Source organism: Chaetomium globosum, genomic scaffold, assembly GCF_000143365.1.
Source record: "Chaetomium globosum CBS 148.51 scaffold_4 genomic scaffold, whole genome shotgun sequence".
Lineage (NCBI taxonomy): Eukaryota > Fungi > Ascomycota > Sordariomycetes > Sordariales > Chaetomiaceae > Chaetomium > Chaetomium globosum.
In genome coordinates this window covers 4,216,421-4,237,926 of record NT_165979.1, presented here as the reverse complement: position 1 = coordinate 4,237,926, position 21,506 = coordinate 4,216,421, and the positions used below count along the sequence as shown (strand labels likewise).

The following is a 21,506-nucleotide window of genomic DNA, read 5'->3' as shown; positions in this document are numbered from 1 at the left end:
AATCCCCTTTCTGCTGTCCTGTCTGTTTTGTTGTTTTTTCTCTGCATCTGCCTTCTTGCGGCCGTGACCTGAGGGGGTGGGTAGGTCGGGTTGGGTCACGGCGGGCACAAAAGTTTCCTTTTCGTTAAGCTGTACAGATTGACGTTTAGTTGATGATCTGTCTTTTTTTTATGATCATTCTTTCTTTCCTCATGTCATAATACGCATCTTGGGCGGTGGGTATGCATTGCGTCGGGGCATGGCGGGCGCATGCGTATCCTTAGGGTGATGAATCGGTTCGGATAAACGGTTGGGCACGGGTAACCGGTGATGATCTGATGATAATGTCGAGATTGACCTAATGGGAATACAAAACATGCTGTGCACCTTTGCTGTTCGTTTGTCCTGGTCTGTGATGTGTGAGGACCCGTCAACAAAGTACCGACCCGGCCATGACGGCCGCAACTTGGTTGAACAACGGCAGCATACGATACTATATCCATAAGTGACCCTAATAATGTGGTTAATTTCCGATGTGTTTCGTATCCCGAGACACTCAACGATTTTTCGTACCCATCTCAGGCCCGATCCGGAACGTTGCCGGCACTCTCCGGTCAAGTGGGGTCTCACCGGCCCCACCACAGCTCCGTGCCAAGCCGGCGTAAGCACTCCGGGGCCCGGGATTCATGACATACAGGGAAATTGACAGGTCAACTACATCGCACTATACTTCCCATAGCAAACAATAAATCCCATCTTCCTACGGAGCTCCGCACCGGCCCTCATTCAAGTTCGCATTGGCCCTGCTGGCGATCATTTGCAGCTCCATGTCGAAGGTGTCTGTCACCTTGACGCCGGCGGAATCCAGTGGCCCATACACCATCCATGCCGAGAGTGGTCGGATTGTACCATGAGCACTGGCGTTGGCCGCCAAAGCCGTGTCTTGCCCAGCCCGCGTGAGAGCAGCCTCATACCCCACCGGAGGCCCCTTAACCAACCGCTTACCCAGCGTTCCGGCAGATACATAAGCGGGGAACTCCTTCATGCCGCGAAAGTCTAGCATGGTGAAGGGCGCCTTTCCATACCCTACCGGAAGCTTTCGGATGTCATGCCATATGTAATCCACGCCGTCCATCGTCAACCCCGCCTTTCTTGCTTGCCCACCAAGGCCACCCAGCCGCTTGCCCTCCGTATCCCAGAACAAGAAGCCAGAGATCCAACCCGACAGCTCCAACGGCGCGGAGCCACACATGCCAGAGGATTTGGCAAACACAATGTGGGACCAAAACTCCCTTGTCTCTTCCGAGTCAGGCTCATCAAAGCTTTTCACAAACCGCTTGAAGATCGGCACGAGGTTGGCCTGATATGCGGTCGGCTCCTCACCAAACTCAGCCAACCTTTCCAATTTGGCCTGCAACTTCTCCCAGTCCTCCTTCTCACCCAGCAGCGTGACACTCGGCAGCCCACAAATAATCCCGCCCACGTACTTGAAGTACGCCTTCATGAGCCCCATCATAAGAATATTGGCCGTCATCTCGTCATCCTTGGTCGTCGTCGAAAAGCCCGGCATGATCCATTCCCGCAGCCAGTCCGTCTGCACCCGCGCCTGGATCTCGTCCTTAAACCGCAGCAGCACACGCGTCCAGGTGGTATCCTCGACAACAATCGTCTCCTGGCCCTCGTGCTTCACAAACAGATGCCGCACCTTCTCGGCGTTGGCGTCCATGTAGAAGTTGAGCTGCGCCAGCACGGTAAACCACACTTCCTCAGGCCGGAGCTCCAGGTGCAGGTGCTCGCCCCAGGCCTGGATGGCACCGTGTATGAAGGAGTCGCTCGACGGGAAGATCTCGGTCGCGTTGGCGGTCTCGGCACCGAGCGTGCCGCTGTACGAGGAGAGGATGATGTCGACGGTGGAGTTGGGGAACCCTGAGGCGGCTGAGGTGCGCAGGATGGAGTCGTAGTCGTTTGCTGCGACTGGGACCGCTGGGAGCAGGAGGGGCTTGGGCGTGCCCCCGGGCAGAATTACCACGCTGCCGGTGGCGAGGCCGGCCAGGGTGAGGATAGAGAGGAGAGTCATTGTGAATGGTGGTGATATATAGGTAGGGTCAAATTGACGTGTTTGGCGCCACTGTCACTTTAAACTAAAAGAAAAAAAGGGAGGAGATTGATCCCAGGGATAGCTGGGTGTCTTAGTATCATGGCTCAACGCAGAATCGTGTTACCCCTCCGGCCATCCCGCATTCCTGCGGCCGTCTCCAAAGCCAAAACACACGGTGAGCAATTTCAGGGTAGCAGCACATGTCTTGTAAATAATTGTCGAGCATCCAAGCTTGCTGATGATAGGTGACAGACCTGCATAGACTTTTCCCAATATCCGGGTAAGTATGGCAACCTTTGTGGTACTCCTATTTTTGGGTAAATTGCCGGAACCAGCCTAGGATAGCGCTTACACCGACCTGTCAATATTGGTTTTGGGTAGTGTTCGCGACCTAGGCAAGCCTTGGCCTCCGGGTTGTTATTGACCATGGTTTTATTCTTATAACCTGGACACCTACCACGCCACGCTGGCAAGCAACGACCAATATCACTAGGTGGAATACCTATGACACTGAATCTCAAACTTAGAATGACATGCTGGGTCCTGTTAGTGCCGCCCATATATCACGCCATATGTTCTCTTGCGCCACATACGAATCATTAACCAAAGAACTCAGTATCTACATCGTACGTATACCGGTAGTCAACACCTCGCCCTCTGCCTTCATTATCAAAAGCTTCACAGCAAAGTGACAGGTAGCCAGGAATTTTCGTATATTGTGACATGGAAGCTTTGACAAGCCAATGCTAGATACAACGACCCCTCAACTCAGGACCACCTCGACAAATAATCCACAATGTCCAGAGTTCTTTTCTCAACCATGGGAAGCACACTCCAGTTCACATTTACAGCCTATCAGGGAATGGGTTGAGCGCCTCATTTGTGAATCTGTATGGCCAGGGGGCACAGAATAATCGATCATCTACTCTGTTCACTGTTATCCTTTCTAATAGCTCCACAAACCACGTCATTTCTAGCCCCTAACGCAACAGTTCTCATCCTTCAGCATGTTATAGCTGCCTGTAACCTCGTACCTAGTATGTAATCCATAAATAACAATTGTTGGCACCTTGATAGAGCCACTAGACTTTCTAACCCAGAAGAAGCTATAAAGCTGGGCCGGGCCATCCTCTCCGTTTAGACCTATATAAGTAACTTGACGGATGTGCCGAAATACCTACCAAAGGCAGGTAGTCACAAAGAGCGCCAGAAATTACAGCAGTACACAATTTTCCAACAATTACTCGAGAACAGTATAATACACCGAGCCTTATTCCCAACCTAGTTGCCGTTGTAAACCACTATCATGTGTTTATGGGTTCGGAACAAGCACCCGGTTTGCGGCCACGTGTTGCTCACCAAGGAGGAGATTTCGCTCCTACGATGCGAAATGGGAAAACCAGCGGACGAAAAGCCAAACGGCTGCGAATCTCAGAGTTATACTGTGGCCGACAAGATTTGCGATGGTCGTGAGGGGTGTGAGCGGGAACGGTGCGTGTACAACAAAAAGGGCCCAGTATGGCTCTGTTGTAAGTGCATCGCCACAAACGATCGATTCACGTCGTGTGTGGGCTGTCTACATGCCGTCTGTTTTGCTTGCTCCAAAGCGAGTTGAGGCCTGTTACAGGCAAAACAGGATGGATGGATGGATGGAATTTATTTCACCCGGAGACACTAAGCCTATAGGGCCTAAGCACGCTAACTACATCCCGGATCGAAGTCACTTAGCCTCTAACTCGTACAAGCCCATTACTCTCTCCCCTTTCTCGCCACACCCTATGCCTCTTGCACAGGCAAAACATTGCCACCCTGGGCACCTTTTTCCCTACCATCACGTGATCGCACCAAACAGCACGTGCACACAGAGGACTGCATCACTGTTCGATGGTCAGAGGCGACGATCTTACGAAAAGACGAACGAGCATTCGAAAAATAAGGGAGAGGTTCATCGGCGAGAGGCGATCGAGACCAGGAAGCTTTTGTGAAAGTCGGGCGGCACTGCCGAGGGACTGCAAGATGGCGGCGGAGGCGCAGCCCCAAATCGTGGTCGAGGTGGCCGACCAACCACCTTCGCCGAGACGACCGAGCCGCGCGTTGAAACCGAGCGCGAAAGCTCGCGAAGCCATGCAATCGCTCGAGGACGTGGCTACCACGTCGAGGAGAGCGGCGAGCGAGACCACGCGGGCGGTTACGACGCGAGGAGCACGCGCGTCTGGGATTTTATATGGAGCCAACAGCCGGATCGAGACGGGGAAGTCAGGTATACAGATGCTCCTGGAGGCGATCAACGAACAACGAGACGAAATGTACCGAATGATTACCGAGCAGCGAAACACGATTGGCGAACTACGCGAGGTGATTTGCAAGCAGCACGACGCGATTCAAGAACTACATCGCCAACTTGCAGACACCAGGACCCAGCTTTCTGAAGAACTGAGACAAGCGCGGGATCAGATTGATACCCTTCAACGCCACCCGGTAGCCATGGCTTCGTCCCAACCAAGCGCAAGAGGGTCATACGCCGAAGTCGCTCGCACCCCACCATCAAGCCAGCCAAGCGGTGTGCGCACCCTCTCCTCGCGAAACACGACGCCTTCATCCTTTACCGACACGTTGTTCTGTACGATCGATACATCTAGGGTGGAGGAGAAAGAGAAGGGAAACGTCCAGGTGGCGGACATTAGAAAGGCAATCGAGACAGAGGCCAGGGCACAGGAAAGCATGGGAGACTGGCGTTGCGCTGCGGTTGTGAAGGAGGCCCGAAACCCGGACCGAGTCAGAGTAATTTGCAGGGACGAAGGCGAGGTCCAGCTCGTCAAGGAAGCGGCAGTGAAGATCAGTGTTCCTGGAGTGCGGGTATTGAGAGACCAGTTGTACCCGGTGAAGGGTAGACAATGCCAACCGAACAGCGGTCCTCGATGCGGACGGAAACATCCTGCCGGGAGCCGCAGAGGCGCTAGGGACAGAGAACGACGTCAACATTGCGAAGATTGCCTGGCTCAGCAGGAAGGATACAAGCAAGGCCTACGGCTCGATGGTTGTCTACGTGACGAAGGGCAGCGAAGCAAGGCGACTTCTAGACGGGCGTTACTTCCATCTCGCCGGAGAATCCGCTTACACGACCGTTTTCGCGCTCCGGGAAGGCCCAATCCAGTGCTACAGATGCCAGGAGATCGGCCATAAGGCCTTCGCCTGCAAAAAGCCGCAAAGATGCGGAAGGTGTGCGGAACAGGGTCACCACCACAAGACGTGTCAGTCCGTGGTCCTGAAGTGCGTGCTATGCAGAGGACCACACGAGTCATTTAGCAAGAACTGTCGGGTACGCTGGTTGAACAATGGGGCCCAAGACGCTTAAGATCCTTCAGCTCAACGTCCGCAAACGGAGAGAAGTGCAGCAGAGTCTGCTAAACGACGAGGGACTCAAGGACTTCGCAGTGCTGGCCATCTCCGAACCATATGCCAGGCTGATCGAAGGCTCGGTGACGACGGTCCCAATGAGTCATCACAACTGGACGAAGCTTATACCAACGACAAGACGAGAAACCACGTGGCCAATTCGGAGCATGCTATGGGTACGAAGCGATATAGAGGTCGAGCAGATTCCAGTGCCGTCGGCAGACCTCACCGCAGCACGCATTCGGCTCCCAGATCGGGCAGTGCTGATGGTGTCAGTGTATGTGGAGGGTGGTAGTGACGAAGCACTGGAAGATGCAATGAGGGAAATTGACCGACTGATTAGGAGGTTTCGAAACGGAACAGGGACGAGAACGGATATCATCCTGGCGGGCGATTTCAACCGCCACGACCAGCTTTGGGGAGGGGACGATGTCTCACCACGGAGACAAGGCGAGGGAGACCGCATCATCAACCTCATGGACGAACACTCCCTCTGCAGCCTCCTCCCAAGAGGCACGAAGACGTGGCAGTCAGGCGACATTGAGAGCACAATCGACCTGGTACTGGCCTCTGCAGAACTAGCAGACCAACTACTCAGATGCGCGATTCACCCCTGCGACCATGGCTCAGACCACAGAGCATCGAGACAGCTTTTGACACCTCGGTGGAGGACCGTCCCAGTGAGACGAGGTTCCTTCTTCAAGAACGCGCCCTGGGGCGGAAATTAGGACTAGGGTGGCAGCAAACCTCGAACGCATCCCCTGGGACGGCAATGTCCAGCAGCAGACGGACAGGCTCATGGCAGCGGTAACCGAGGCGGTCTACGGCCTGACACCTAAAGCCAAACCCTCACCATACGCCAAGCGGTGGTGGACAACGGACCTGACACGGCTTCGCCAGACATACACGTTTTGGAGAAACCAGGCGAGATCTCGACGTAGGATTGGGCAAACAGCACCAGAGCTCGAACAACGAGCCAGGATGGCAGCCAAAGAGTACCACGACGCCATCCGCAGACAGAAGAGTTCGCATTGGAACGACTTCCTGGCCGATGACGCTAACATCTGGCAAGCAACGAAGTACCTGCAAACCGGCAGCGGCACGATGGGCGATAAGATACCCCCGCTCGTCCGACCCGATGGCTCCATCACGGAGGGTAAAGCAGAACAAGCGCAGGAGTTACTCACCGCCTTCTTCCCACCTTTGCCAGCGAGAATCGAAGACGAGGGCCAACGACCTCAACGGGCGCCGGTACACATGCCAGACCTAACAATGGAGGAGATAGAACAAAAGGTCCTGTCCGCTAAGCCATGGAAGGCGCCCGGGGAAGACGGTCTACCGGCAAATGGTATGGAGACAGCTCTGGCCAGTGGTCAAAGACAGGGTGCTCCCATTTATTCCGGAACGTCGCTTCGAGACGGCGACATCCCCAGCCAGTGGAGGAATGCCAAGATCATCCCATTGAAGAAGCCAGGGAAGAGCGAATACACTCTAGCCAAGTCCTGGAGACCCATCTCGCTGCTCTCCACGCTGGGTAAGATACTGGAGGCAGTCATTGCGGAGCGTTTATCCCATGCTGTGGAGACCTGCGGCCTTCTACCCGCCAACCACTTCGGAGCCAGGAAGAGACGCTCGACCGAACAGGCTCTCCTTCTGCTTCAGGAACACATCTACAAAGCATGGAGAGCTAGGAAGGTGCTCAGTTTGATCAGCTTCGATGTCAAGGGCGCATACAATGGGGTCTTCAAAGACAGGCTTCTCCAGAGGCTCAAGGCAAGAGGGATACCTGAACCCCTGGTCAAGTGGATCGACGCCTTCTGCTCCAAGCGCACAGCGACCATTGCCGTAAACGGGTTCACATCTGGACGGCAAGAGCTGCCCCAAGCGGGTCTTCCGCAAGGATCGCCGCTGTCTCCAGTGTTGTTCCTCTTCTTCAACGCCGACCTAGTGCAGCACAAGATCGACGCGAACGGAGGCGCAATTGCCTTCGTGGACGACTACACTGCCTGGGTAACGGGCCCGTCAGCGGAGTCGAACCGCACTGGAATCCAAGGCTTGGATTCCAAGCTATCATCGACAAAGCCCTTGACTGGGAGAAACGGAGCGGTGCGCAGTTTGAAGGCGAAAAGACAGCCATCATACACTTCACGAGGAACATGGAGCGATTTTCAGAACAACCGTTCTCGGTCAAAGGCGAAGTGGTCAAACCGAAGGAAAGTGCGAAAATCCTAGGTGTCGTGATGGATCGCGAACTCCGCTACAAGCAGCACATTGCTAGGACGGCAGCTAAGGGCCTCGCAGCCGCTCTGGCCCTGAAGAGGCTGAAGATACTTTCCCCGCGGACAGCGAGACAGCTATTTGTTGCGACAGTAGCCCCGGTCATGGACTACGCTGCCAATGTCTGGATGCATGCGTGCGGGGAAAAGGCACTGAGCTGGCTGAACAGGGCGCAGAAAATCGGGGCCCTGGCCATCACGGGAGCCTTTCGAACCGCGGCAACAGCCGTGGTGGAAGCTGAAGCGAGCATCTACCCCGTACGAGAACGACACGCCCAGGCGGCAGCCAGTCTGTGGATCAACATCCACACGCTGCCCGGAACGCATCCCCTTGCCATGAAGAAAGTCCGGAACACCGTACGATTCGTATCTCCGCTGCAGAAAATTGCCCGTGTGGCCGAAGGAGTACGAGTTGACCGGATGGAGACAATCCAGGAATACGCCGTCCCGCCCTGGGTACCTCGCCTACGACCGACGCTCGAAGCCGATCGAGGGAAGGCGGCCGAGATGGTCAACAAAATTTCGGGAATCGTGATCGCAACCAGCTCATCCGTAAAGAAGGGCATTGTTGGCATGGGCGGCCTTGCACGGGATATTCTCTTCAACAGAACTAGCGAGACTGTGACAAACTATGCTGTTGTTCTTGGGACAAGGGAAGAGCAGAACCCATATACAGCAGAGCTAGCAGCCATCGCAATGGCCCTGGAGAAGTTACCGGCTAGCATCTGCCACAGGCACATCACCGTGATCACTAGGAACCAGTCAGCGCTGGCAGCAGTTGGACAGCCGCGGCAGCAATCCGGCCAAAGCATCATACGGCAAATCTACGACTTGGCCAGGCTGCACCGACAAAGAGGGAACTCGGTCAACTTTCTGTGGATACCAGCGGAGATTGACTTCGCGCTGGGGTCAGATGCCAAGGCAGCAGCCCAGAGAGCGTCGAAGCAAGGACGCACACCCGACTCCCAAATACCCCAGGCCAAGTCTACCGCGATGAGGCTGGCAATGGAAAGACAACGGGCGACAAGAGTTCTACCTGTAAGCGTGGGCAAGTTCTCAAAGGCCATGGACGCAGCACTACCAGGCAAGCACACGCGCCATCTCTATGACAAGCTGAAGCGAAGGGAGGCCTGCGTATTGGCGCAGCTCCGAACCGGAATGGCGAGACTGAACGGTTTTTTGAGCAGGATTGGGGCGGTCGAGTCAGACCTTTGTGCCTGTGGACAAGCGAGGGAATCAGTGGAACACTTTCTTTTCCGATGCGTGAGATGGACAGCTCTGAGGGAAGACATGCTGCAATGCACAGTGGCAAGACGAGGAAGCCTCTCGTTCTATCTGGGAGGGAAAGCGCCATCAGATACAAGGCATTGGTCACCAGATATGAAGGCAGTCCGGGCGACGATCAAATACGCAATGGCAACAGGAAGGCTGGAGCTGAATGAGGAGGAGAGTCTAGACCAGTCACAGTAGAAGAAGCCGACACTCAACACCACGAGCCTCAACCACGAGCCTTAACCAGCAGGTCCCGCTTTAGCTGCTGAAGATAGGACGCTGAACACTTGGAGAAAGTAGCCTCCAAGTTGATCTGCTAACAACAACCAAGGCAAGAGGTAAATGGTGCAGCGAGAAAGAGGGAAGAAGTAGGGGGCTTGTACGAGTTAAAGGCAAACCGATTTGATCCGGATGTAGTTAGCGTGCTAAGGCCCTATAGGCCCAGTGCCTCCGGGCGAAATAAATTCCATCCATCCATCCATGCATCACTGTTCAGAGTTAAAGGCAAACCGATATGATCCGGATGTAGTTAGCGTGCCAAGGCCCTATAGGCCCAGTGCCTCCGGGCGAAATAAATTCCATCCATCCAGCCATCTGTGTGAGAAGGCCTGATGGCCGAAGTACCAGGCTTCAAAAACGTTCACCGAGTATAGCGTAAGGCATTACCATTATATTATTATTACTCGCATTTCTTCAATATTTACCTACACTCGGGTTGAGCTTGTCCAACAGGACTTCGCCCGTCCGCTTTCTGGTTGCACGCGTGACCATCCGTGTCTTGGGTCCCTCCTCTTTCTCCTTTTGCCTCTGCTTTCTCAGCTCTTGTCGCCTGGCTTTGGCCTTCTGCTGTTTCTGTTCCTTGCGCAAATGCGGGCATTGGTCCTCCCTAGATCTTGGCGTTAGTCACGCGCCCGGGAGCCCCAGGCTGATCAAGAAGCGGCTCGACCACACTCAAGGGCTAATTGCTCCCCGGGGCTTGATGGCCCCTGGGCATGATGTGCCGCCGCGTGTTTTAACTTGAAAGAAAGCAATACGTACCATCTCTCGAGCTCGCGCAACGAGACGTGCTGCAAGATCTCGTTGAACGGCACAAGCTCCCGCTTCCCTGGCCGGTCCGGGTAGCTGATGTTGTACATAGGTACCGTTTGCGTGTGTCCCGGTGGGAGGTGTGGGAGCTGGCGCGGCATCAAGATTTTATCGGCAATCTGACCCGTTTTGCCGTTCTCCGGTGGCAGAAGCGAGATCTTTGGCAGTGGGATGCTGCCTGGGACGTAGGGACCGATGCTGCTGGTATCGGGGCTGGCGCTGGCGGTGTCGGGGCTGGTTCTCGCGGTGTCGGGGCTGGTTCTCGCGGTGTCGGGGCTGGTGAGATACGGCATGGTCGAATCTGCCGAACCTGCGGCAACGGAGCTTGTGGAGGAGGAAGGTGTGTCGTGCTGAGCAATCATGGTACCAGTCATGGTGAATCGTGAGACCAAAGGCTGTTGGACGTGGCTGTGCTCGCTGCTGTGTGGAAAGTTGGGAAGAATTCGACGCAAGGCCGGTCTCAGAGGCAATGTCTATCAGCCAGCCTGCGCACGGTCAAGTGGTCGGGTCAAGCTGCCTGGAGACACATCGCATCTGTGCGCACTGCACGCGCAGTCACGAGCTGTCTTCAAGTATTCAACAGAACCAAATGGAACATCTCATAGCACGCAAATGTTCCCGGCCAGGCTAGTATTAATACCGTCAACCAAACCGAAGCCAAGAGCCTCAGAACGCAGATCGAGGGGCCGTTTTCCGACATGACATGACGATCCTGAGGGGCAGGGTCAAATACCTCATGTCGAAACGAGCTTGCACAAAGGTAGGGAAAGTAGAACTTGATAATGCGTCGCCATACATGAATAACAGATTCAGATTATTCAATTCTGCCAGCTTGTCAATTGGAAACTATCAGGCGGGCGCCATGATACAAAACACAAAATAGGGGTTGTTTCTTGTGACAACCGCATTGCTTCCTGTTTTTCTACATACCAAGCAATCAACACCTGTCCCTTCATATAACTATCCTACTTTATCTGTGCTCCGCATCCTTCAGTACCAGTCTCCAACCCCATCATTTGTTAGAGATTTGCACCGCCTTTCAGCTCAAGCTCCGGTGCTTAATTAGGTTTCCTCCTTTCTGACTCTGTTGATCGAGCGGCCAAGTTCTATCAATATAGCATTACACGATACGATGATGTCACTAAGTTTGATCCTTGTTCAGGGGGTCAATGAAGTTCTGTTCGAGAAGTGTAGCAATATGGGATGTCATGTAGGAAGCACGGCGGTTACCACACTACACAACTTTAAAACAACCACAGCCCGTTAGCTAAACTAATTGAGTTAATAACCTAAGCGCTTCGTGGGAAGAATGGAAAGCTAGATGTCGACTGAATTACCGAGGTAAGACTGCGAACTTGGTCTACGAAGCCCCCCACCAAGGCGTGTGTGTGGGTGTGCCCCCTGATATCCGAACCGGGGCCGAGTTCGGAACCCACAACATTCACATGTCAAAACTGGACGAAGTAACGCTAGTCATCGTAACAGAACCACACATGTCCCAAACCCCTTTCCATGTATTCGGCCCCATTAGTACCTGTTTTTCAATAACGGCCCGAGCCAAGTTAACCAAGATCGACCAAGTCCAATGCAGGCAAGGGGCAGTCATTTCCTCATCAGCCACCATCGACCACATGCTGTTAGCATCGGCTGTTATCAGCTGTGGCTCTAGAGTCAATCCGGGTGGTTTTCGTCTCATTTATTGCTAACTCGTTGTGCCGGGTGCTGCTCGGCCGTTGGATATGGATGACTCGTCCCACGATTCCGTAACCGGATGACGAGCTCTCTGCCTTGGCCTCGGCCGTTGTATGTACAAATACTCGGAATGAGCATGATTCATATCTCAGTTCGAACGGGATATAAAGCGAGGGTTTCCACCAGAATACCCAAGCTCGTTGACAAACTAGGTGCCCCTCCGAACCCTCAATCGACTCAACATCAGCACAATTACCATGGCCCATCGTCTCCGCGTACCATACAAGCTGCACCGGCACCAGCAATATACGTTAATATCCAGTTCCCATCCACCATCGCGTCTGTCACCGGGGCCAGCCATATCTGCAACCCAACAAGCCCAGATCAGACTCTCGACTACAGCCATAACCCCAAGCGCGAAGACCGTCCTGTCCAAAGAGCCTGCAACATCTGGCTCACCGCCACTATCTTGGCCACACAAAGGATGGGAGGACAAAGTGGTGCTGGAGGTAGTTCCCAGTCACCGAAAGCCACGAACACTGAGTGACCGGATCGCATGGCGGATGATTAGAGCCTGCCGGCGGGTGCCCCCCTCTTTCCCCTTCCTTATCTAGCCTTGTTCTACAACACGGTGCTAACCAAACTCTAGATGGGGAATGGATTTCCTCACCGGGATGCCGTCCGAGCTGGGGCCAGATACTAAGCACCCCACCACGACCGCTTACCGGCCCATGACAGAGTCACAATGGGTGAGCCGATCCAACTCACCATTTTTGTTCCCCATACTAACAACACCCTCCAGCTCGTCCGCTTCGTCTTCCTAGAAACGGTAGCCGGCATCCCCGGCGCGGTCGCCGGCGGCCTGCGTCACCTGCACTCCATCCGCCGCTTCAAGCTCGACCAGGGCTGGATCAAGACGCTGCTGGAGGAGTCGTACAACGAGCGCATGCACCTGATGACCTTCTTGGCCATGTACCGGCCGGGGAGGCTGATGCGGTTCATGGTGTTTGCGGCGCAGGGCATCTTCTACAACACCATGTTCATTGGGTACCTAATCTCGCTAGGCTTCTGCCACAGGCTAGTGGGGTACCTCGAGGATGAAGCGGTGGCGACGTACACGAAGTGTCTTGCTGAGATGGACAAGGGGTGGTTGCCGCAGTGGACGGATCCGGGGTTCAAGATCCCGGATATTGCGGTGCAGTACTGGAAGATGCCTGAGGGTAGGCGGACGATGAGGGACCTGATCCTGTACATTCGGGTGAGTCTCTTGTCATTGTTCCTATCGATGGGAACTTGCTGATTCAATGCCAGGCCGACGAAGCGTCCCATCGGGGTGTGAACCACACTCTGGGCAATCTTGACCAAGCCTCGGATCCAAACCCCTTCATGGAGAGCGATTCCGGGGTAAACCACATGCATTTGGCGGCGTCTAAGCCCGCAGGGTTAGAGCGGGAGGAAGTCCTTGAGAAATATGGACGTTCAGGAGGACTTGGACATTAGAGGAGACATGACTTATGATGGAAGGGGATATTGAATGAGGTGGCCCACGCTCAGTAAGGTACCCATTCGTTTCGTTTTTTTTTTTTTTTTTTTTTTTTTTGCAATCGACCAATTTTACGCCACGAGGATTTAAAGCATACTAGAAGCCAAGAAACATCCCAAGACTGTGTGTTCCTGGCCAGCAGCGGCCAGAAGAATCTGGGGAGGCGGTCAAAGTGAGGGTGGCCAAGCCCGCAACCGCCGTGTGAGACTGTGCCGCAGACGTCGAGCGGGCCGCAGACCCAGGTCCCAGAAAACGCGGCAGACCCGACCCTGCGCAGAAAAGAGAAAGCCGAACAAGCCGCGCATCTTGGAATCGGGGGAGCTCTGACGGCCGCACGTGTGCGATGCACGATCTGCGGATGCGCCGGGCTGCATGTCGTGTACATACTTTATTTAGCTGTCGAGCTGCACGGCATGGAGTAGGGCGGGGGGTTTTGCTGCTTAAGCGCCCGGCCCATCCTTCGGTTGCGGAATCTGGGAAGCGGAAGAAGAGCTTCGAGTCGTGCAATCCTCATCGATTGGCTGGAGTTTAAGGTTTTGGCGCCCGGCACGAAAATGAAGCCGGCTTTCGGCAGGCGAATTGGGGGGACGGATGTGGCTTGTTAAGGTAGCGCTAAACCTGTTCTGGTCAACGTTGTGGCGGGTGAGCCTCAACTGAACTCAAAGCTCGGCTTCTGGGCGACTTGGCGGGGTCCCACGCTCGGTGGGGACAGGAGCCAAGTGATGGTTTCAAACCTGCCCAAGAGCGAAAAAGCTTCCGTTCTGCTTTCCATTTCCTGCGAGCGTGTTTTGTCGGCTCGAGATTGGGGACCCCGCCCAAATCACGACCAAATTTGCACAAAATGATTTCCTTGCACGGCGAACTATCCATCCATTTCATTGGCATTAGCTCGTCTTCAAATCGTCGTCCACGTCGTCTCATGCCATGGACGGCTGCGCTGCGGCGTGGTCTGCTCGCTTGCGATCCCCAGACCACCCCTGGCCACTAACAGCCAATCGCGGGGACAGGGTCCGACCACTTCTGCCACAGACCCCGGCCAATCGGGCTCGGGCTGTTCCATCAGGGCGATCCGACACTGCACGTTCATCCTTGAAGTGGCGATCACACAATGGCCTCCTCAAGCCCCGGTGAAAACAAGGGGAACCTCGTACGAAACACACACACACAAATACGGGGTTTTGGGGTTTTGGCTCCCAGACGCATCAAAATCCCTGGTGCTTCTCGTGTGTCGCGACCCCTTCTCAAGAACGTTTCTCCCCAGCCTGTGGCCTCCCGGTGTGGGCCAGCGCCAGCCAATCGATCCGAAGCAAAACGACCAATCTTGGCTCCTTTCTCAGCTGTCATTGGTTGAAGGCTTCATCCGGAAAGCTCCCATCCTCTGTCCTCCGCCAAGAGTACATGCCGTGCATCTCTTTCGAGGCCTCGACCAAAGTCCCTCTGCCCATCTAAGACACCTCCACTCCCTCCCATCTGAGACATCGTCATGCTCTCTTTTCGTTTTCCTTCTCTGATCCCTGGCCTCACATCCCTCGAGTCAGCCCATTTTTCGTCGCCTTGATCGCCCTGATCTACCTTGCATATTCTGTTCTTTTCCAGTCTGCCGTTTCCTTTCCCACCACCAGTTTAATCCCCGAGTTTCGCCCCCTCGCCACCTTCACGGCCTTCCTTTCTCTACTTTTGCGCTTGCCGTCGACTCGGAGGAAACAAGACGACAACCACCTTCCCTTCGTCGGGCGGGTCCCGCTTCTCTTCAACCACGCTCTCTTCGATCTAACTGCCCACCTGCTTGCCGGGTGCGTGTATTGGTAGTAGGATTGCATGGTAGCGACCTATTATCGAATTTAATACCGTTTTCGACCCGGATTCGACCGAACGGCGGCAGGGAAATATCTAATTTGGGGGACAACAGTGCTGGAGAAACAAGAGGTGGAATTCACATACACGCACACACAACACACACACCAGTCAAGATGCTTTGGCAAAGGACACTTGCTGCTTCCTTCCTGGCGACAGGGGCGCAAGCTGGGATTGGGAGCCTCGTTGCGGAAGGGTTTTCACGCAACAGCGAGGGGGTAGAGAGGAGGTTAGAAGACATGGCAAGGGCAAACCTCAGAGCCAGAGGGTTCTTGGAGACGAGACAATCCGATGGACTCAGCAACGACACGCCACTGAAGAGTGACGGAAGCCTCGACATGGAAGCGTGGAACACCGCAGTGAACACAGCATGCCGGGCCGCATTGCAGAACCTGAACGTCGCAAGCAATCCCTCGGGTACCTGTGTTTGCTACAATCTACCGCTGCTCAACAACTCGACGGGAACCTTTGAGGCCGATTTGAGGTTATTCCAGCTCAGCGAGCCCACGGGCGATTTCCAAGGGATACCGCAGGAGAGCATTGAGGTCGAGCTCAGTTACAACGGCGCCTCGGTCTCGGAAGTCAACCAGCAACCGGTGAAGCGCGTCAAAGCCAGGCAGGCCAATAATACCGGGGAACTGCCGCTGCTGCAATCGTACCTGTTCATCGGGCAGGTCGATCAGGACCAGATGTCAGGTGGAGTCAACGTGTAAGCCACCCATTCTTTTCCAGCACCTGTAAAACCCGCCCTTCTAACATCCCATTCCAGAGACAAACTTCAAGCACTCGTCATGCCCATCGTCACGCTTAAAGCTACCAACGGCAACGGCCAGTCGGTCAACACCGTCGTGTCATCCAACGAGGCTGCATTCGTAGCGGGCGAGTTCTCCAAGGATGAAGTCATGAGCAATTACCGCATGGCCGAGCTTGCAGTTGAGGCCGAACTGGCTGCCCTCAAAAACGGCACCGTCGCTTTTGTTCTTCCGGGCATCCAACTCATGATCTTCCCCATCGGTCTCATCATCACCAGTGTCTGGCTAGTTCTGGGGCTTACTGCCTACGGAATGGGGACGTATGCTCGGTACAACTTCAGGGAGGCGCACCGGAGGAGGATGGCCGTGGCCAGCAAGGGCGGGATGTCGAGGATTTAGATGCGTTTTTAGGCTTGGATATGTGCCGTGGCTTGGATTTCTTTTCTTGTTTATCATCGCTATACCAGGTGCGATGCTCTGTGTGAGCACCCTTCTGCATCATCTTTCTCCATGAGTGCCTTTGATGGAGGCTCGGCTTCTTCACAACGCAAGAGGTCTGCGCCAACGACACCCTTGCGGTCTACATAGTACTGGCAATCGTACATAAACACGCGGAGTGGCATCGGTCCACCGCTAATACAAAAGAATTGGATATTATAGAGCCTGGTTTTGTCGTTTCGCTACTCGTACCAAGTACCCCCGACCCCCTCTCCCCCCTTTCCCCCTTCTAGTCATATAAAAGCTTAGTTATAGTATCAGCTACACTATTGGCAAGATATTCCTCTAATAAGTATGTCCCGCTTTTCTATTTAACCCTCCTTGCAATTCCATATTCTAGCTTCCCGTTAGAACCTCCTATCAACAACCTCCCTCATTCTCCTCCATCCCAACTATCCTCTCCCGCTCCCTTTACACTCGCCTATTGGCCCTTGATATACATGTACCTCGCTCACCACAGCAACTTCCCCCAGCAAAGAGACGCATTTGTGGTTGGCGAAGCGGGGGGAGCGCAGACTCATAATCTGCCGTAGACTGTAGTGTAGTGGTACACCCCATAAGGGTGCGGGTTCGAATCCCGCCAAAGCAAAACTCCCTCGAGGAGTTTTCGTAGCTTTCTACCCTTCCGTCAATTAATTCAAGACGGGCGGTTAGGCGGTGAGCTTTTTGACTTTTTTTGACTTGTTCTTTTCGTTTTCTTTTAAACTTTCCTCCGCTGCTCTACTCTCCAACTATGCATTGTGCTGTTGGTCCTGCATTCCAAGCTTGTCTGAAACACGTCAAAGGCCCGTTAAACCCTGGGGTCCGAGTCAGGTTTCGCCACTCAGCGATGCACTACCACTGTTCCCAAGCTGTGACCCAAAAGATACCCTCAACTACCACCGTGGGCCTTCACCTGATGCGGATACAAGCGCCTTAATCAGTCATGGCTTAGCGAAAACCGGCCCGTTAATAGGACCGCTAAGCTAACTACTCCGATATCCAGACTGGAACCGGCGGTGGCAACCAACCCCAGCCCTCCACACTATACTCCTCTCACGACAGGCCATCCCCGGCTTAGAGGTCGCCCCCGGGGGCAAAAGCCATCCCCAGGTTACGTCGGACCACCAACGCCAGGGGAAGCTTGTTGGCTTTCCGCTATTGCCGATGTCCATGGCCGTTTCGTTTCGACGGGCCACCAGCACCGAGCATCCCCTTGTAGCTCTCTTTCCCCCATAACTACCTACTTACCCAGGTTTCACAAACCGTCGCAGTCCTCCAACGTTGCCTCTGCTGAGTAGCCGCGATCCGATTCGGCCGCCAGGAAATATGGGCACCGTTATGGATGTCTCGGACCTTGTCTCTCAGATGCAAGACACGTTGGCAGCTATACACAGCACCCTTCAATCTCTCGACCCAAAGGTCCACGATGCGAAGTTCGACGACCTCGAAAAGAAGCGAGATGAGGCTATCAAGGCTCTGACCGCCGCATTCTCGGCCGAGGCCGATGAGTTGGAACGGAAGCGGAAAGCCGAACGGGAGGAAATCATCGAACGGCGAAGGAAAGAGGATGAGGAGCGAGAGCTGCGGAGACGTGAAGAGGACAAGGATGTGGCTGCGAAAGCCCACGAGGAAGACGAAGTCCGGAGCAGGAAGCTCAAAGAAGAGACGGAGGATGTCGAGCAAGAGACGGACGAGCTGATGAGCCGGGTCGAAGAAGAGGCCCACGAGGCCGCCACAAAGGGACGGGAGAAGCTCCAAACATTGCAGGAGAAGCGACGGGTATGTATATGTGCTACCCGACACATCTAGCCATATTCTGACCGCACCTGATTAATAGGAACTCAACCGTCTAATTGAGAAACAACTGGAAGTGACACTTCCCACACTCCCTGTTACGCCGGCGAGGAGGAGGTCCACGAGATTCATAAGGACCAATACTTCCCCTCATTCCTTCACCGACAAGACAGGGCCCGAGACCTTGAAGAGGGCAGATGCCCCTGCCCATCCTGGGCCGGAGCAGCAGAAAGCGGACATAGTCGACGAAGGGCCGCAAGAGGCACCGGCTGCATCTCCCTCGGCAGACGACGTGAATAAGTCCGACTCCAGTCCATCGCTGCAAGAGAAAATGGACATTAGTGATCGAGATGCAATGGAACGCGCCGATGACTCACCAGTACAACAAAATGCAGGGAGCCAGGCTGAGGTCTCCGAAGCAACTGGGTGGCCCCTTACACAAGAGGGTGCGGTTACGGATGTTGTTCATGATTACCGAGAGGACCTCCAGGAACGTACGGCGGCGCCCGAGACGGATTATCGCCACCTCGAAAGCCCCAACAGCCAACACAGTTTGAGGAGTGAGGCTACCGAACCACACAAAGCCGAGGCCATCTCCGACACCATAAAGGATGCTGGCATTCCTGAGGTGGAAGAGGGTGAAGTACACCAAGGGCAGGTTGCTGGCGAGCGTAGCAGCGCAGGAGCTGTGCCTTCAACAGACAGGGAAAGCCCCGAGCCGTTCAAGGAGAATGCTACATCGCCTAACGAAGAAGAGTACCGAGATAATCACGATTACCCCCCTGTGGCTCACCCTACCGCGTTGGACACTTCTGTTGTCGCCGAAGCCATTCCGTCGCCTAAGCACCAACTGCCAGGACACCGCCCAGCGCTGTTCATGATGGCAACCGAAGCGGAACCAACCCCTTTCTATCACCACGACCTTTCCGACGTCGAGGAAGCCTCTTCTGCGTCTTCGCCAAGGCAAAAAGACTCAGAGGGTGATGCATACTCTCAGCTTTCGGAAGCGTCAGGGCCCCGACCGTTCTCAGCTCACGCTGACCCAAGCGGATACGTGTCTGACAATGGCGACGCGCCGGACACCAGCTTCAGCCATCGGGGAGAAAGTTACATCGAAGAAAACGAGATCAGCGAATCGGAGCGTTCTCACCCAGACATACCACAAGTCTTAGCTGCGGGGCCTTCAGTGGTCCACGCAGCCGAAAGCCAGGGGCAAGGGGACACGACAGATGCGGGCTTTGAAGAAAACCTCCCTCGCCTCCACCCATTGCAAACTACCGAAATAACACGAGAACCTAGCAGTACGGTGGCCCAACAGAAGATAGACAAGGAGAAAGAAGGAACTTCTGAGCAAGAGAAGGACCGTATCCCAGAGCCAAGAGCAGGCGAACCTAACATTCCCGAGCAAGAACTGGCCGTGGATGCCGCTGGCTACGACAACGAACCGGCCCAGGAACACGACGAAGTGGGAGCGCCAAATAGCGGCGTGCATGACGCTCTCGGCATCCAAGGCGGCCACGTCGAATCTGAGCTTAAGGACTCTGGTCCTTCACAAGATGATACATCACCTCTTCTCACCCGTGATCCTCCACCAGGGCCTGATGACCGCGAGCACGAAAAGGACGATGACAAGGCCTCCGTACTTAAAGATAGCACGGCCACTAGGCGTGAATCATCCGTTGATTACATGTATAAAGGGTACAGGCGCCCGTCACCAGAGCCATACGATATCAGACCTCGGACATCTGAACGGGAGTGCGAGCCAGAGCGCGATGGGTCACACCAATCCCCGGGCCGTCGTGGGCATTCAGACGACGATACCGACACAGAATCGCAGCGATTTGTGACACCACTACCGTCCCAGAACTCGTTGAGGGCGTATTATCAACGAGAGAACCCCCCGCATGATGTTGCAACCGACGATGATTACGTTGGGGCATATTACGAGGAGGAAGACCCTCAACAGTACGAGCTAGAACATCAACATAGCACTACCGTCCATGGCGAGGATAACCTGTTCGATGACACAGACCAGAGCGATGCCCCGCCCGCAGATGAGGAGGCCGAGACTGTCACTACTAGTCAGCAAGGAACGCCTGTGCTACCAGAACATTCGGAGCAAACCGAGGAGATGCAGGTTGGTCAGAACGCCGAGGCGCAAAGAATACCCGAAGTCACTGTGAAGAGTCCAACTTCTCCCGAAGACCCCGCCCGAAAGAGCTGGATAGAGGAGGTCGACAGCTATTTTGAAGAGGAGGGATCAGTGCCACAACCCGAGACACCGCCACCACAGGCCCGTGGTTGGGACCAGGGCCAAGGCAACAGTGATCCCGCCCAAGAAGACGTGCAGCGGGAATCGCCCGTCTCGACCGGCAGTGGCCTTTCCACCAACCACTGTAACATTCAGCGGCCTCAGACCCCTACTCGACACGAGTATCTAGCTTCGTCTTCGGAAGCGACCCCCGAGGAATCAACCACTCGCGTTCGCGATGCCACGGACACTACATATCATGTGGATGATGGCTGGACTACCTCAGTCCGTCCGTACCCGTACCCCATTCTCTTCGCCTCCGGGGTCGCCGCTCCACAGGGTTTCCAGCCACAAACCCGAGCCTTTAATGAGCAGAAATCCGCCCACCCGGTCACCGGCGTTACACGAACAACACAATCACCTACCAGGGTCTCAACGATACGGAGAACAACACCCCCGTGAGCCTCTCAGCACCATGGCAAGATCGCGAATCGCCCGACCTCAGCTTCGACCCGCAGCTGCATACCGCGCAACCGCCACAGCAGCACTAGCGAAAGCGGCGGTGCCACCAACACAGGCAGCGGCGGCATCTTCAAACGCATGCGCAGCATCTTCGAGCCAGGCCGCTCCGGCCCCTCACCAAACCCAGGCCCAAAGCCCAGCCAGCACCCACCACCACCACTACCGCGAGTCCTACCCCAGCCCCAGCCACAGCTCCATCCACACCCACACAGCTCGCTCCCCCTCCACCGGCACATGGCCCACGCACCAACAGCAGCAGCAGTACCACCAACCCCCCAACATTAGCAACCCCTCCTCCACCACAGCCCCCACAATCTCCACAGGAGCCTCCTTCCCCTACCCACCCCGCGGCGCGCGCTTCTCCCCACAGCGCACCCGCTTTCTCGCCCCTCCCCAGCCCCACGCGGCCGACCACGCTGCCGCCCGGATCCGGGGACGGGGGGGAATTGACCACGCTCGGGCGTGGCGGGGGCTGGTGATACTGGCGCTGACGGTGACGGTGGGAGGTTGG

General features: G+C 55.1%; 6 protein-coding genes across 6 annotated transcripts in view; 4 read left to right on the top strand and 2 right to left on the bottom strand.

Annotated features, from left to right (window-relative positions):
- Positions 1 to 739: 739 nt before the first annotated feature.
- On the bottom strand, positions 740 to 2,056 carry CHGG_05096 (uncharacterized protein; the record flags this gene model as incomplete). Its single annotated transcript, XM_001224309.1, has 1 exon — positions 740 to 2,056. The coding sequence occupies one exon, from the start codon at positions 2,054 to 2,056 to the stop codon at positions 740 to 742; it is 1,317 nt and encodes a 438-aa protein (XP_001224310.1).
- Positions 2,057 to 3,383: 1,327 nt separating this feature from the next.
- CHGG_05095 (uncharacterized protein) lies at positions 3,384 to 9,219 on the top strand (the record flags this gene model as incomplete). Its single annotated transcript, XM_001224308.1, has 6 exons — positions 3,384 to 3,606; positions 3,930 to 4,964; positions 5,023 to 5,396; positions 5,473 to 6,153; positions 6,254 to 7,579; positions 7,636 to 9,219. 6 exons carry the CDS (start codon positions 3,384 to 3,386, stop codon positions 9,217 to 9,219), a joined length of 5,223 nt encoding a protein of 1,740 aa, XP_001224309.1.
- A 495-nt stretch (positions 9,220 to 9,714) lies between these two features.
- On the bottom strand, positions 9,715 to 10,481 carry CHGG_05094 (uncharacterized protein; the record flags this gene model as incomplete). The annotated part of the gene is made up of 2 exons (XM_001224307.1): positions 9,715 to 9,907; positions 10,060 to 10,481. 2 exons carry the CDS (start codon positions 10,479 to 10,481, stop codon positions 9,715 to 9,717), a joined length of 615 nt encoding a protein of 204 aa, XP_001224308.1.
- Positions 10,482 to 12,056: 1,575 nt separating this feature from the next.
- CHGG_05093 (uncharacterized protein) lies at positions 12,057 to 13,299 on the top strand (the record flags this gene model as incomplete). The annotated part of the gene is made up of 4 exons (XM_001224306.1): positions 12,057 to 12,109; positions 12,449 to 12,548; positions 12,602 to 13,057; positions 13,111 to 13,299. 4 exons carry the CDS (start codon positions 12,057 to 12,059, stop codon positions 13,297 to 13,299), a joined length of 798 nt encoding a protein of 265 aa, XP_001224307.1.
- A 2,013-nt stretch (positions 13,300 to 15,312) lies between these two features.
- CHGG_05092 (uncharacterized protein) lies at positions 15,313 to 16,347 on the top strand (the record flags this gene model as incomplete). Its single annotated transcript, XM_001224305.1, has 2 exons — positions 15,313 to 15,905; positions 15,966 to 16,347. 2 exons carry the CDS (start codon positions 15,313 to 15,315, stop codon positions 16,345 to 16,347), a joined length of 975 nt encoding a protein of 324 aa, XP_001224306.1.
- Positions 16,348 to 17,754: 1,407 nt separating this feature from the next.
- CHGG_05091 (uncharacterized protein) overlaps positions 17,755 to 21,506 on the top strand; it is a gene marked incomplete at both ends in the record, with an annotated part of 4,668 nt that continues 916 nt past the window's right edge. Inside the window, 4 exons of the mRNA XM_001224304.1 lie at positions 17,755 to 18,207; positions 18,266 to 20,758; positions 20,902 to 20,931; positions 21,051 to 21,501. Coding sequence (XP_001224305.1) covers positions 17,755 to 18,207; positions 18,266 to 20,758; positions 20,902 to 20,931; positions 21,051 to 21,501 — 3,427 coding nt within the window. The remainder of the gene's footprint in view (positions 18,208 to 18,265; positions 20,759 to 20,901; positions 20,932 to 21,050; positions 21,502 to 21,506) is intronic.